The 14,578-nt window shown below is 40.7% G+C and overlaps 1 protein-coding gene across 2 annotated transcripts in view; it reads right to left on the minus strand.

The window, feature by feature from the left end:
* The window catches only part of LOC126334641 (ATP-binding cassette sub-family C member 12-like), a 498,524-nt gene that overhangs the window by 395,037 nt on the left and 88,909 nt on the right, over positions 1–14,578 (minus strand). For both annotated transcript variants that reach the window (XM_049997082.1, XM_049997083.1), the window contains exon 7: positions 4,901–4,991. In XM_049997082.1, the coding sequence (XP_049853039.1) occupies positions 4,901–4,991 (91 nt within the window). The remainder of the gene's footprint in view (positions 1–4,900; positions 4,992–14,578) is intronic.

A 14,578-nucleotide genomic window follows, 5' to 3' on the forward strand; every position in this document is an offset into this window, starting at 1 on the left:
AAAAATATCATACCTGCTTGAAGACGTATATTAGTGGTGTTTAAAACAACGTCTACATGGGCTTATGCATTACTGAAAATAGAAATGACACACAATTTTGTGATAAACTGAATGAAATTAACCAATAATAAGATACTGATGCTAAGTATACCTAGATAAATGGTATACAGAAGATGAGTTTGTCTGCAGCTCGTGGTCTAGTGGCTAGCCAGGTTGGATATTTGGTGTTTGTGTTATCCTCATCATTCCATCATCATTCATGAAAAGTGGTGAGATGGGACAGTGTTCAGATTGGGAAAGTGTACGGGCATTGATGAGCATGAATTTGAGTGCACCATAAACCAAACATCATCATCATCAGAAGATGATTTTTGATGTGGTTGTATGTGGAATTTTCTACCTTTTCTTTCCTATCCTACAAAATGGATAGTTTTATATATCTTTTATAGGGGAAGTATCATTACTCAGAAAGTACAGCAGTATATGTGAATATTATGCTTCCTATGCATACATACTTCCAACATATTTTATAGGGGAAGTATCATTACTCAGGAAGTACAGCAGTATACATGAATATTATGCTTCCTATGCATACATACTTCCAACAGCGTGGAAATATACAGAAATAATTTTTTGTATTACAGTGTACACAACAAGGACTTATATTTCAGTATGAAAGACTCATTAACAATGTCAATCAAACAAGGGGTAGAGGAAGGGGGCTAGTACTATGCCCTAAGGCAGAAGGTGATGTGCTAAGATGTACGTGAAAATAAAATATCATTGACACAAACTGTTTTACTTGTGCTACAGTAGATGACATTCATGTTATGTCTGATAGAAGAGTGCCAATGACTTGTTATTCCTAATGACGTGTGATGAGAGTACACTTATGCATAAGAGATATGCATAAATGTCAGAAACTTATGATAGTTAATGATATATTACATATTTTAATGTAAAGTGGGAGCTATAAAGAAAAGGTTTTGTATTTTTACACACGCACACACACACACACACACACACTCTACTTAAACCTAACTAACCTAAGTACATCACACACATCCATGCCTGAGGCAGGATTCGAACCTGAGACCGTAGCGATCGCATGGCTCCAGATTGTAGCGTCTAGAACCGCTCGGCCACCCCGGCCGGCACACACACACACACACACACACACACACACACACACACACACACACACACACACACACGTGCACACACACGTGAGTGATAGCACTGGAAAAGTTCATTAAAGAAGGGGTTAGGAAATAGCTGGATAAAGTCAATATCATACAGAGAAACTTCATCACAGGAAGTCATAAGGGTTAGAGTTAGAAGCTGTGCATACAATTTCAAATTCTTAAGTTGGCTGGACCCAATTTTATGTAGGTATTGGAGAGAGGAAGGATAAGCTAATCCAGAGAAGGGTAGGTCTATCCTTGGTCAAGTGAATCCATGACTTGCATCACTTCTTTTACGTATAGGGGTAAGGAAGAGACCCTTGCATCACAAAGATGATGATGTACGTAAACAGTATCTGTCTGGAGAATAAAGTGTAAATGCATTTTTTACAGCAGTAGGAAACAGCAATGTGACAGGTAGTCACACTAGTGAAGTATTCTCCAAAACAGACAAAAGCAAATAGACCTGCCTGAGCAATAATGGGTCATTTTAATATCTGATATTTAATTGAAACCCTCAGCTGCTGAGAGGTGTTGTTGACATACCTTGATGGGGACAGCTAAAAATGTATGCCCCGATCAGGACTCGAACCCAGGATCTCCTGCTTAAATGGCAGGTGCTCTATCCATCTGAGCCACCAAGGAAACCAATCAATAGTGTGACTGCAGGGACTTATCCCTTGAACACTTCCCGGATTCGAGTCACGGTCGGGGCACACATTTTCAGCTGTCCCCATAGAGGTATGTCAATAACACCTGTCGCCAGCTGAGGGTTTCAATTAATTATCATCTACTCTAGAGAAGCTGCACAGTCATCAATGGTATCTGTTCTTTCAAGAGCAGTTACTACCTTCATATATAGTTAAATGGCTACCCAGTCATTGACATTCGTTTGTGCGAGTGCACACAGGTTTTCTCAAAATCTTATGGGAGTCGTCAACTTAAGTGGTTGCGAGTAATGAGTGGATGGGCAAAGTATCTATCATGAACATTCCATATGTAGATTGTGGACAGTTGGGAATGTGGGTCAAATGGGAAGCGTGCAAGGGATAAGTCCCTGCAGTCACGCTGTTCATCTATGTCCTCGGTGGCTCACATCAAACAATGGAAAATCCAGGATGGAATGTAACAATACGAGAGAAGGAAAGTTGATACTCACCATATAGCATAGATGCTGAGTCACGATAGGCACAATAAAAAGATTCACACAATCATATCTTTCGGCCATTGAGGCCTTTGTCAGCAGTAGACACACATACACACATGCAAACACACACTCACGCAAGCACAACTTGCACACATGTCTGCAGTCTCAGCGAGCTGAAACTACCCTCTGAGCAGCAGCACCAGTGTATGATGGAAGTGGCAACTGGGTGGAGGTAAGGAGGAGGCTGGGGCGGGGAGGGGGTGGGACAGTATGGTGGGAGTGGCGGACAGTCAAGTGTTGCAGTTTAGATGGAGGGCAGGAGAGAAGGTACGGGGGCAGGGGGGGAGGGGTTAAGTAGTGAAAAGGAGAGAAATAAAAATAAAAATAAAGTGAAAAAATTAAAAGACTTGGTGTGGCAGTGAAATGACAGCTGTGCAGTGCTGGAATCGGAACAGGGAGGGGGCTGGATGGGTGAGGACAGTGACTAACGAAGGTTGAGGCCAGGAGGGTTACGGGAACCTAGGATGCATTGCAGGGGAAGTTCCCACCTGCACAATTCAGAAAAGCTGGTGTTGGTGTGAAGGATCCACATGGCACAGGCTGTGAAGTAGTCGTTGAGATGAGGGGTATCATGTTCGGCAGCGTGTTCAGCTACAGAGTGGTCCAGTGGTTTTTTGGCCACAGTTTGTTGGTGGCCGTTCATGTGGACAGCTTGTTGGTTGTCATTCCTACATAGAATGCAGCACAGTGGTTGCAGCTTAGCTTGTAAATCACACAACTGGTTTCACAGGTAGCCTTGCCTTCCTGCGTTGTTGTAAAATGTGGACTGTTTGTGAGACACCAGATTGGCCACACTCACAAAGTATCTTGTAGACCTCAAGTGCCACATCTTTAACTGTTCTGAATAACTGCTGGGTTTTTGTTGGAGGAGTGAAGATCAGTTTGATTTATTGACTTTTAACCAGGCAATTCATTTGTCCACAGAACGGCAAAAAAAAAGTGAGTTTATTTTCCTGCTCCTCCTTGATGGTCTTATTGAAAGTCATTCTTGAGATTACTTCATGTATTTGGTCGACAATGTATCCATTGTTCCTTAAGACCTTGCTCAGATGTCTCAGTCCATGGGGCAGATTACTGGAGTCTGATATCAATCTTGTATGATGAACCAATTTAATAACATAGTGTGCTTCTATGCCATGTGATGATGGCCGATAGCATGCAAGTACAAACTGATATGCATAGGTTTTCTGTAAATGCTGTTTCTAAGACACCCATTTTGTTTGTGGTGGCCAAGGACACCAAAGAAGGACAATGTGTTGCCTTTTCTACTTCCATGGTGAAGACGATGTCATTTTTAATACTGCTCAGGAACCTCAAAAACTCATCAAGTTTTTAATGTCTGTTGAGCCAGTTGGTGCTTCTCCCTTGTGACAATGGCAATACTGCTGTAATTATGGATAGGGCAACACAGCCATAACTATGGATTATGTGAACTACTATTTGAGGATCTGTAAATTACCAGAAGCTCCCACCTGATCCAACATTGAGAAAAAGAAAAAAAGAGATCTGAGGTTCTTAAGCGCTCTTTGATAGAAGATAGTGTGGGTCAAAAACTTATCTCTCAGACTCCTAGACCAACTACTGTCTATAATTTGTGGAAGATCCATAAAGATACATTAACTGAAATACAAACTAGTAAAGTACTTAGCCAGTCTCCTTGCTCCACATGTGGGTCACAATGTATTAAGAACTCAAGTGATTTTATCAGCCAAATTAACCACCTTCAACTTAGTGAGGGTACCATAATGATCAGTACTGCTTAAAAATGTGCCTAGTATCCCAATTCAGCGGTGGCGGTGGAGGGAGGATGTAAGTTCTTTTTTAACAGATGTATGCTCTATTCCACTCTACTGCACACTGCAGGTGAGTCCCTCATATCGTGGGGTCTTAGTGACCGGACTTTAGCAAAGCTAGGAGACGTTCATCTACTTTTATGTTATTATTAATAGCTGCCATTATTATTATTATTATTATTATTATTATTAAGCAATAATATTTTTATGTATGTCTCTTTTCAAGCAATTTACAGCAAAAAAATCATGTCTCTCTGTAATGAAAAAGGTATTTATGGTTCCAAATGCTAGAATTGCTGTCCTGAAGTAGGTATTGACCAACCCAATTGCTCTTTGAGAATTTAACAATTTCATGAATACGATTTTTCCTCAACAGTCAAACATTTGTTTTATTGTCAAAGCTAGGTATACGCAATGTGCTAAAAGACTGTGAACTACTACAACAGGAGAATCATTTTACACGTCATAAGTAAACATTTATCAGGGTACCATTTGATTTTTAGTACCTAAAAGATTATTTACACTTTAGATAGAAACTAGTAAGCATGTCAAAATCAATTCTCAATTTATTCTACTATGAACTACTTACATACCAGATACTGAATCTTACAAAATCTCATTAGAGTTCAAGAAAGAAATGAAGTATGAATGTGAGAAAGTCTGACAGAAACTAAGTGAAAGAAAATTGGTGAAAAAAATTAAATCTGTGTCATTACCTGTTGTGTAGATATCACATTTATACAGCTAGCTGTCATCATCTTTTTGTATAAAAAGTATGTTACAGCTGACTGTACTCTAACAGCAGTCCTAAAAGGAAGACAAAAATATTTATGAAGTCAAATAGTGCATGCTATCTCAACTATACTGGCACTAAGGCACTAAGGGATACACCCACTAAGTGGAAACTCAAATTCTTAAAACAGTGTTATAGCACTTTATCATTTTAACAATATAAACAGTACTAGTGGTCATTATTACTGACACTAAATGCTTCTTTTAGGGACACACTAAATAAATTATTTTTAATATTAGGAATGACTTACTTTGCAGCAACAATGTTCTTTTTCTAAGCTTTACACAATTTAATGTATTTATGTATGTAAGTCTGAAGCATCTGAGCAGCAAGATACATAGTTATTTTTAGATTGTATCACAAATAAATCACTAGATCAAATACTCTATCACATAATGAATGTGTTACATAACAAAAACTACAACAGAAAGAAGTTGCCAGAGTGTTTTTGATATGTGTATGATATGCAATAGATAGTTAATACAAAAGCAAAAAGACAAACTAATGAAAAAAACTGTGATGAAATGAGAAAAACTGCAAAAAAGAAGAAGAAGAAGAAGAAAAGAAAGATAAAACTTTTCATGATATTGTAAGATATGAAACAGGAACAGTAAATCTAGAAGTTGAAGAAATTGCTTAAAAGACTCATACTGAGATAATTATTGAGAGACCAGAAGTTGGTGACATTGTGTATCTTTTTTCTATTATTAGCAAATAACTTAAACTTGAAAAATTCTGTTAGTAATCAGTCTACCACTCTAAAACAAGTTGATAACATTTAGCAAAATGAAACATCAGAAAGATGTTTTTAGTGTTACTATTACATTTTCACACACTAAAAAGATGATATTAAAGCCTATTACAATTTAAAGATGGGAGAGAGTAGGCACACATATTCTAACATGTCTGAGAAAGAAGCCTTTCCACCATACATCAGGAAATTGGAAACAGCATACCAACTAACCAAGAACCATATATCAGAAGAAATAAAGATCTGTTTATGCCAAAAACAAATACTGAAAGGTGAAAGAACTATAGGAGGGGAAACAAACCTGAAGGAAATGTTATAGGACTGAAACAGGAGATGGATGAAAACGAAATAGAGGAGATGATACTGTGATGCAAATTTGACAGAAAACAAACAGATCTAAGTCAGAATAAGACACCTGAACAGATGGCATTTCCTCAGAAGTATTGATATCCTTGGGAAAGCCAGCTGCAACAAAATTATTCCACCATGGGGAACCACAGTCTTACAGAACTTCTGAAAGAAATTTCCACCATTTGACTCTAAATTATTGTTCATTTATTTCTTGCATTTTGTTACTGTAGCTCTTGACTCATTATACAATATTGTGGCAGATAAATGAATAAAAATTTATAGTCAAATGACAAAAATTTCTTTTGGGGTGTGAAAGATATACTGTGTAATGGAGGTAAAACATCCACAGACTTCAAGATGAATGTAACAATTCTAATTCCGAAGATGACAGTGATAACAGGTGTTTATACTTCTGAACCAGCAGTTTAATGAGTCATGGTTGCAAAATGCTGTCATGAATTATTTATAGAAGAATAGAAAAACTGGTAGATGCCAAGCTCAGGGAACATCTGTTTACGTTCTTGAGAAATACAGGAACATGCAAAGCAATGCTGATTATATGATTTATTTGTGGAACTATAGGTTGAATAAATTTATACATTTATAGCACTTGTAGATATAAAGAAAGCTTTTACAGTGTTGATTGGAATACAATCTTTGAAATTTCTGAAGATAGCAGGACTAAAATACAGAAAGCAGAAGTTACCTACTACTTGTACAGAAATCAGACTGTAGTTATTAGAGTTCAAGGATACCTTAAGAAAGGTGTAAGACATGGTTGAAATCTATCCCCAACATTACACAATCTGCACATTGAGCAAGCAGTAAAGGAAACTAAATATAAATTTGGGAAAGGAATTAATGTTTGGGGAAAATCAGTTAAAAACTGGAGGTTTGCTGATGACCCTGTAGTTGTGTCGGAGATGGCAAAAAAATTGGAAGAGCAGTGGAATGGAACAGACTGTGTCTTCAATAGAAGTTACAGCATAAATATCACCAAAAGTATTATGAAATGAAGTTTATTCAATATGGTGATGTAAAGGAATTAGACCAGGCATTAAGATGCTAAAAGTAATAAATCAATTTTGTATTTACCCAGCAAAATAACTGGCAATGTCTGACAAAGAGAGGGTGTAAAATGCAGACTGACAATAACAAGAAATACTTCTATAAAAGAAAAATTTGTTAACATCAAAAGTAAATTGAAGTTTTAGGAAGTCTCCTCTTATGGTGTTTGTGTGAAGTGTAGCCTTGTGTGGAACTGAAACCTATAAAATAAGCTGTTCAGACAACAAGATAACAGAAGCTGTTATTGTTGTTTTGGGGTGTACAAACACTCAGTGGTGAGGCTATCAGAGCCCCTATACACTATGTCATCAAAAGTATCTGGGCACATGGCTGAAAATGTCTTACAAGATCGTGGTGGCCCCATCAGAAATGCCAGAATTCAATATGTTGTTGGCCCACCCTTAGCCTTGAAGACAGCTTCCACTCTCTCAGGCATACTTTCAATCAGGTGCTGGAAATGTTCTTGGGGAATGGCAGCCCATTCTTCACAGAGTGCTGCACTGAAGAGAGGTATCGATGTTGGTCAGTGAGGCCTGGCATGAATTAGGTGTTCCAAAACATCCCAAAGATGTTCTACAGGATTCAGGTCAGGACTCTGGGCATGCCAGTTCATTACATGGATGTTGTCGTGTAACCACTCCACCACAGGCCGTGCATTATGAACAGGTGCTCAATCGAGTTGAAAGATGCAATTGTCATCCCTGAAATGCTCTTCAACAGTGGGAAGGAAGGAGGTGCTTAAAACATCAATGTAGGCCTGTGCTGTGATAGTGCCTTGCAAAACACTAAGGGGTGCAAGCGCCCTCCATGAAAAAGATGACCACACCATAACACAACAGCCTCCGAATTTTACTGTTGGCACAACATACCTGGCAGGCAATATTCACAGAGCATTCGCCATACCCACACCCTGCCATCAGATCACCACATTGTGTACCATGATTCATCACTCCACATAATGTTTTTCCACTGTTCAATCATCCAATGTTTATGCTCCTTATAAGAAGTGAGGCGTCGTTTGGCATTTTCTGGAATGATGTGTGGCTTATGAGCAGCTGCTCGACCATGAAATCCAAGTTTTCTCACCTCCAACCTAACTGTCATAGTACTTGCAGTGGATCCTGATGCAGTTTGTAATTCCTGTTTGATGGTCTGGATAGATGTCTGCCTTTTACACTTTATGGCCCTCTTCAATGGTTGGCGGTCTCTGTCAGTCAACAGATGAGGTCGACCTGAATGCTTTTGTGCTGTACATCTCCCTTCACATTTCCACTTCCCAATCACATTAGAAATGGTGGAGCTAGGGATGTTTAGGAGTGCAGAAATCTCACATATAGAAGTATGACACAAGTGACACACAATCACCTGACCACATTTGAAGTCGGTGAGTTCCGTGGAGTGCTCCATTCTGTCTCACTTGTGTTGATCTACACATTTACTTCATATTACATTATGTAAAACAAAGGAGAAATAACGGAAGGTACTACACTTGGGAAGAAAACAGAAGGAAAGTGACAGAGGAGCTAAAACAATGGCACAGGGATATGCGACCAGCTGACAACCAATATAAACATGGATGAGCCAGTGACACTGTCAACACTAAAGAACATCTCCCTAACATTTTTGGAAACAAGCTGGGCAAATTACACAACCTTAAAAGTCTCACCACATTCATTTGGACATTGCTTTAAATAGAGGGCCGATCTCCTGACAAATCTGTTGCTGCCCTCCGGTATGAAAATAAAACACAGTCTTGCAAAATGTGGCACACAGTGATCTGTATGATCCAAGTACCACACATTGGAGGGTCATCATGCTGGAGCAAGAAGCCATGTGTCAGAGGACTAAGGTCTATGTGAAGACAGGTAAGGAAAACCTCATTCCATCTTTGTGGCTGACAGGAGGTATTCCACAGCTGCACTGTGGGCTCTACTACATTATTATTATCTGTTACTTTCAGCCACTAGTCTTCCCACAGATGCATTACTCTGTCCCTAAACAGTGTGATGATAGCATGCAGGGCAATGGTGCACTAAAAACACTGAGCATCAGAAAATGCCTCCTTGCCTGATACATCTGCCCTTTGTTCCCTGAATATCCATGTGGCATGGTACAATGCACAAAGACGCCTCCTTTCCCAGTTGTGGTAATTGGATGAGGGTGTCCTGGATATTTTGGACTACTTTATTTGCTGGGTATAAGCATTGTAAAGTGTGAAGGGCACTCAGAGAATTGGAACACACAAGGAATTTAGCACTCAAAGGACATCTTATTTGTTGCAGTGCCTGCATGATCACGTATAATTCAGAATCAAAGGCAGTAAACTGTCATGGCACTCAGACCTTGAGGACTCCATTAGGGGAAACAAGAGAACAACCAACAAATTTACCATATTTCAAATCATGTGTAAAGATGGCTGTATAGTTGTGGTACTAGTGCAATCTCTTCTGTAGCACACCAAATCTGAAATTTCTCTGGGCCTCTGCAGTAACCACAGTGGCAAGCAGTTAAAACACTGGATTTGAGGTTATATGTGCTTGGCACCAAGTGACTCCAGCACACACTGCATGTGGATCACAAATGGCATTGTTGCTCATGGACAATTGAAGAAAGGCTTCCCAGAGGTGAATGAGCAACAGTATGGTATGTATAGGAAGTTGGAGCTGTGAGGAACTTACATGCTTGACACACCTTGAGGAGCTTCCATCTAATGGTACACAGCAGTTCTCCAGCCTCAGCACAGAGTCTTGGTATGGGGCTGACCCCTTAAGCAACGGTGGCCAGCTTATTCCCCTCGAGGTGGATAGCATCAACAATCTTCAGGTAAAGAAAGCTTCACTGATGCACACACTGTGCACCCTAAGTCTAGCCTTGAATGCATGAAAGCTCTATAAAATAGGAGCAGATATGCCCTGTCTGCTCCCCAATACCTGTGGCTGAGGCACTTTATGATATTAGAGCCTTCTGGGTTCTGGCTTTCAGATCTCCAGGTGAAGTAATCATGACAGTTTGGAGTCAAAAATGAGACTGAGAAACCTCACTGATTCTTGAAAATGTAGAATGGTAGCCCTCACATGCAAGTCAGGTAAATTAAAACATGATGAGAATGATTAAAATGAACACTCAGACACACTTATCTGCAGAAAACAAAATCTGTCTTTGCAGCCCACTCCTCTAACCTTCACAAAGTAAGTTGCAACCAATGTCATTTTTGTAACACCAGAGGAAGAGAAACAGAAAATATCAAATTCATCCACAAATCACAAACATTGTATGAGACTCTGTACTGTACACATGATACTGATTAATGCTACAGCAAAGAGGAACATCATTCTCCTGCTCAAAATAAGTTGACAGCATGTCGCTCACACAGGACCGAAAAAAACCTCTGAGACAGGAAACACCATATGAAGATAGGAATGCAGCCAGAAAAGCCTCATTGACTGAGCTGCACGAGACTACTGTGCCTCAAAGTAATGTCGTACATCTTACTGAGACCAAAGAATACACCAATACAGTGACGTTTACTGAGGAAAGCCTACTGAATAGGTACCTATAATAGGATGAGGTTGTCAACAGTGGACTGAACTCTCCAGAATCCACACTCAGAGCAGCTAAAGAGTTGCTTGGCCTCTAATAACCAGATTACGTAATGGTTAACCATTTGCTCCAGACTTTCCTACACAGCTTGTTAAGATGACACTCTGGTAACTACTGAAGGTCGTCAATCCTTTCCTGTTTTGCTTCTCTCCACAAGTTGGGAAAGTGACCCATCTACCACATAGAATTAAAACATTTGACACTATTGGCAAATTTTTAAGCATGCAGTATCAGATTTGGTCATGAGCAGGTGCAGTTTCAGACAATGCCAATTCCAGTTCCCACACAGAGATAGGGCAGTTGTAAGACCTAGAATAGTGGGATCTTAAGTCCTACTTGCCCCTATCTGAAGTTTCATGGTAGTGGCAAAATGCCAGATCCTGGCTAGCATTGGCAGTAATTATTGCAAAATGCTCTGCAGTTGTCTGAGCAATCTCTCTGGAACACCTCTTTTTCAATGCTGTTGCTAGGGCAAATGTCTGCATGTACCGGAAATTATATTGATGGCTTCCCACACTTTTGTAGAACAACTGAAATAGCTGACAAAGTCCAGGAATGTTTTCCATGACCGTTCCTTTGCTCTCCTTAATTACATGTCGTGTCTTGGCTCTTGTGACTCGAAAGGCTGTGGTATAGTCTGCTGCTGGCAGTATTCAAACCACTGAAGAACCATATGCCTGTCACTGATTGCTAAATGGTAGTCACCAGTCCACCAAGGCACAGGTTGCCTAAGATGACTTGAAGAGTTTGGGATGAATAAGTCAGCAGCTTGTTGGATCACTCAAGTGATGTTGTCCACTTACTCCTGGACACTGTCATGGTGTTCCACCACAGCCATCTGGCTGAACAGCATCCACTTAGCACTGTTGAGCAACCATTTTGGTGGCTTCCATTCAAGCATTCCTCCTTCCTGTAGTGGATCCACAGATGGAAGTGGTCACTAAAATGAAGATCATCAGTCACTAACCACTGTGCTGAGTCTGCAATGGCTGGAGAGCAGATAGGAAGGTCAGTGACTGACGATGACATAGTGGCAGTTAAGAAATGAGTGGGACCCCTGTGTTGAGTTTGCACATCTCCTGAGACATCATGAGATTCTCCAAGGCTTGTCTCCTGGAGCAAGTATAGTTTGAGCTGCAAAACACATTATGGGCATTGAAATCACTCAGTAGGAGAAATGGTTGGGGGAGTTGTTCAATAAGGCCTGCGACAACCTCAGAGTCTATCATATGCTGTGGAGGTAAGTACAGGGAGCAGATAATGATATTGTGACCCATATGAATTGTTACAGCTACTGTTTGTAGGCCAGTAACCGAGGTGAGAGCAGAGGAGTCAAGTTTCTTATTGACACACAAGCAACCTCTCTCTCGACTCTTTCCCCAGTCAGGTCATCTTTTCGGTGGAGCGTATAGCCCTGTAGCCCAGGGCATCAGTGGCTTTAAAATGAGTTTCCTGTAGATACAAGCACAGAAGGCAATGCCCTACCAGAAGTTTCAGTTCCTCCACATGAGTTCTGAACCTATTCATGTTCCACTGTAGTCTGGGAGCCGTTCATCTTAGGGATTACACTTCCACTCTGCCTTTCCACTGGCGTAGAGAGCCCACAGTGGGTGGAAGGTCAAACTTGAGACAAGGTGGTTGGCACAGGCTGACTTAAAATTCCACTGGCTCTGAAGCAGAAGCAGCAGAACCATCATTTCAAATGACATCAACATGGTCTGTTGGCCTGTTTTTTGCCTATGGTGGAAGGTTCCCATTTGCTTTTTTGGCCTGGGATGGCTTTGTGGGAACTACTGCAGCATTGGTTGAGGCAGTGCTGGATATTTCACCAATTATGCCTTTGGAGGTACCAGGAGCTCTGCAGTGGTGGAAACCATAGGGGCAGGGGGCTATGAGCCCTGAGACAACTGCAGTTTGACAAATGCACAGACAGTCACAAATACTAGTGCTGACACTAGGAACCTCCATTTGTGTGGAAACAATTGCTATTGAATTAGACTTTTCAAGGGCCCAAAGCAAAATATGTAGTGAATGTGGGAGACTGCATGGCCTTATAGATCTTATTGGCCTCACCATACAGAATGTTTTTAGCTGTTTTAATCTCCTGTATCTCATTTTCTTTAAGAAATTAACTGCAGGCCCTATTTCAGACAAGGTGGTTCCCAGAGCAATTTACACACTTTAGGGGAGAGGAGCAACCAACTCCATTCTGGGATATATTCTGCACATTAACGATTTTGTCTTGAGCCCCCTCATCTTTCAAATCATCCTTAGTAATGTCTACCAGACCTCTACATGACTCAACATCTTTGCTGTAGTTCATAGTTTCATGGAGGTTTATTTCTATGTCATGTTCCCCAAAGCATTTTGTTTTCAGGAGGTTTGTGACTTGTCAGGAACTAGCAGTTTCAGCCAATAGTGTTCAATTTCACAATTACTTGACCGATTTCAGTGTACTAGTGATACCCTACAAATCTTTTTGAATATAAAAAGGTGAAATCTTATCAATGCCCGCTTTACATTTCACAAGCAAAAACACATTTTGGCCAGCAGCGTGCATTCTGTGACAATAAAATGAAAATCTTCGTGTAATTTCTGACTCTGGAGGACTGGCTACACAAGCCCTCTTGTGAGATTGGATGTTTGTAACTACCAGCAGCTCACCAGTTCCACTGCAGAAAGAAGAGGAAATTTCAAGGGTTTCATCTCAGTCCCACAACCAGCTAGGAAAATAAAAGTCCAGCTAGACAGAGTCCCATGTGCCTGAGTAAGCCTTATACAACTAAAGTGTGATAGGCCCCCTAGAGGTTACTCAGGAGCCCCATGTGCCTGAGTAAGTCTTATACAACTGAAGTGTGGTAGGTTCTCCAGAGGTTGCTCACTAATGAATGTTACACCTCAAAAACCGTGCATCACATCAGTGCCCAGTACCTCTTGAGACTGAGATACTTCTTTTCTATATATAGAAGCTTTTACCATCCTTTCAATCTGCACAGTCAAGACACAGTCCACATTCTCTGTGACACATAACATTCCACCACTATGCAACACAGTGGTTGCTGAAGCCTGCCCAGGGCTTACAGTAACAGAGGATGGGAGAGTTTACCAGCCCTGGCTAAGGAACCCTGGGGATGCCAAGTCCATACCCAAAACTTGAATGCCGAGTCCCTGAGGGTGAGAACAGAACCATTTGAAATGTGGGGCTACAGAAGGATACTGAAGAGTCAATTGATAGACTGACTAACTAATGAGGAAATACTTAATCCAACTGAACAGCAAAAATATTTCTAGGATTTGGTGATTAAAAGAAGAAATCACTGATAGGACACATGCTGAGGAATCAATGAATTGTCACATTATTAATGGACAGGAGTTTGGTGAGTAAAATTTATAGAGACAGATCAAGGCATGACTACAGAAAATAAGCTAAAATGAAAGAGGACTGCAGTTGTTATGCAGGGACGAATAGTCTTCCACAGGACTTCACTCAGCCACCAGCTAACAGCAACGGACATCAACAAATGCAAAGTGGGGCCTGCCACACAGCTGAAAAAATAACTCATGTGGACCAGGCATATAGATTCGCCGATTGGCCACATAGTCCATTTCGAGATGACCACTATAGGACTGGTGTCATGAAATGGATGCGAATCCCCACTTGGCCCCTGGTGTGACCAAATGCTGTATTCCCAGACTACCAGTGCAGTATATAGGCCACTGCAACAGCATTTTACAGCCAGTCCTATGCCTGCCTTCACTCATATTTGTGACTAGTGACCATATGTACTAGGAACCATGTGGAACTTAAGATACTGTCTCAATTGTCTCAGG

This window comes from Schistocerca gregaria, chromosome 2 (genome assembly GCF_023897955.1).
Source record: "Schistocerca gregaria isolate iqSchGreg1 chromosome 2, iqSchGreg1.2, whole genome shotgun sequence".
NCBI classification, from domain to species: Eukaryota; Metazoa; Arthropoda; class Insecta; order Orthoptera; family Acrididae; genus Schistocerca; species Schistocerca gregaria.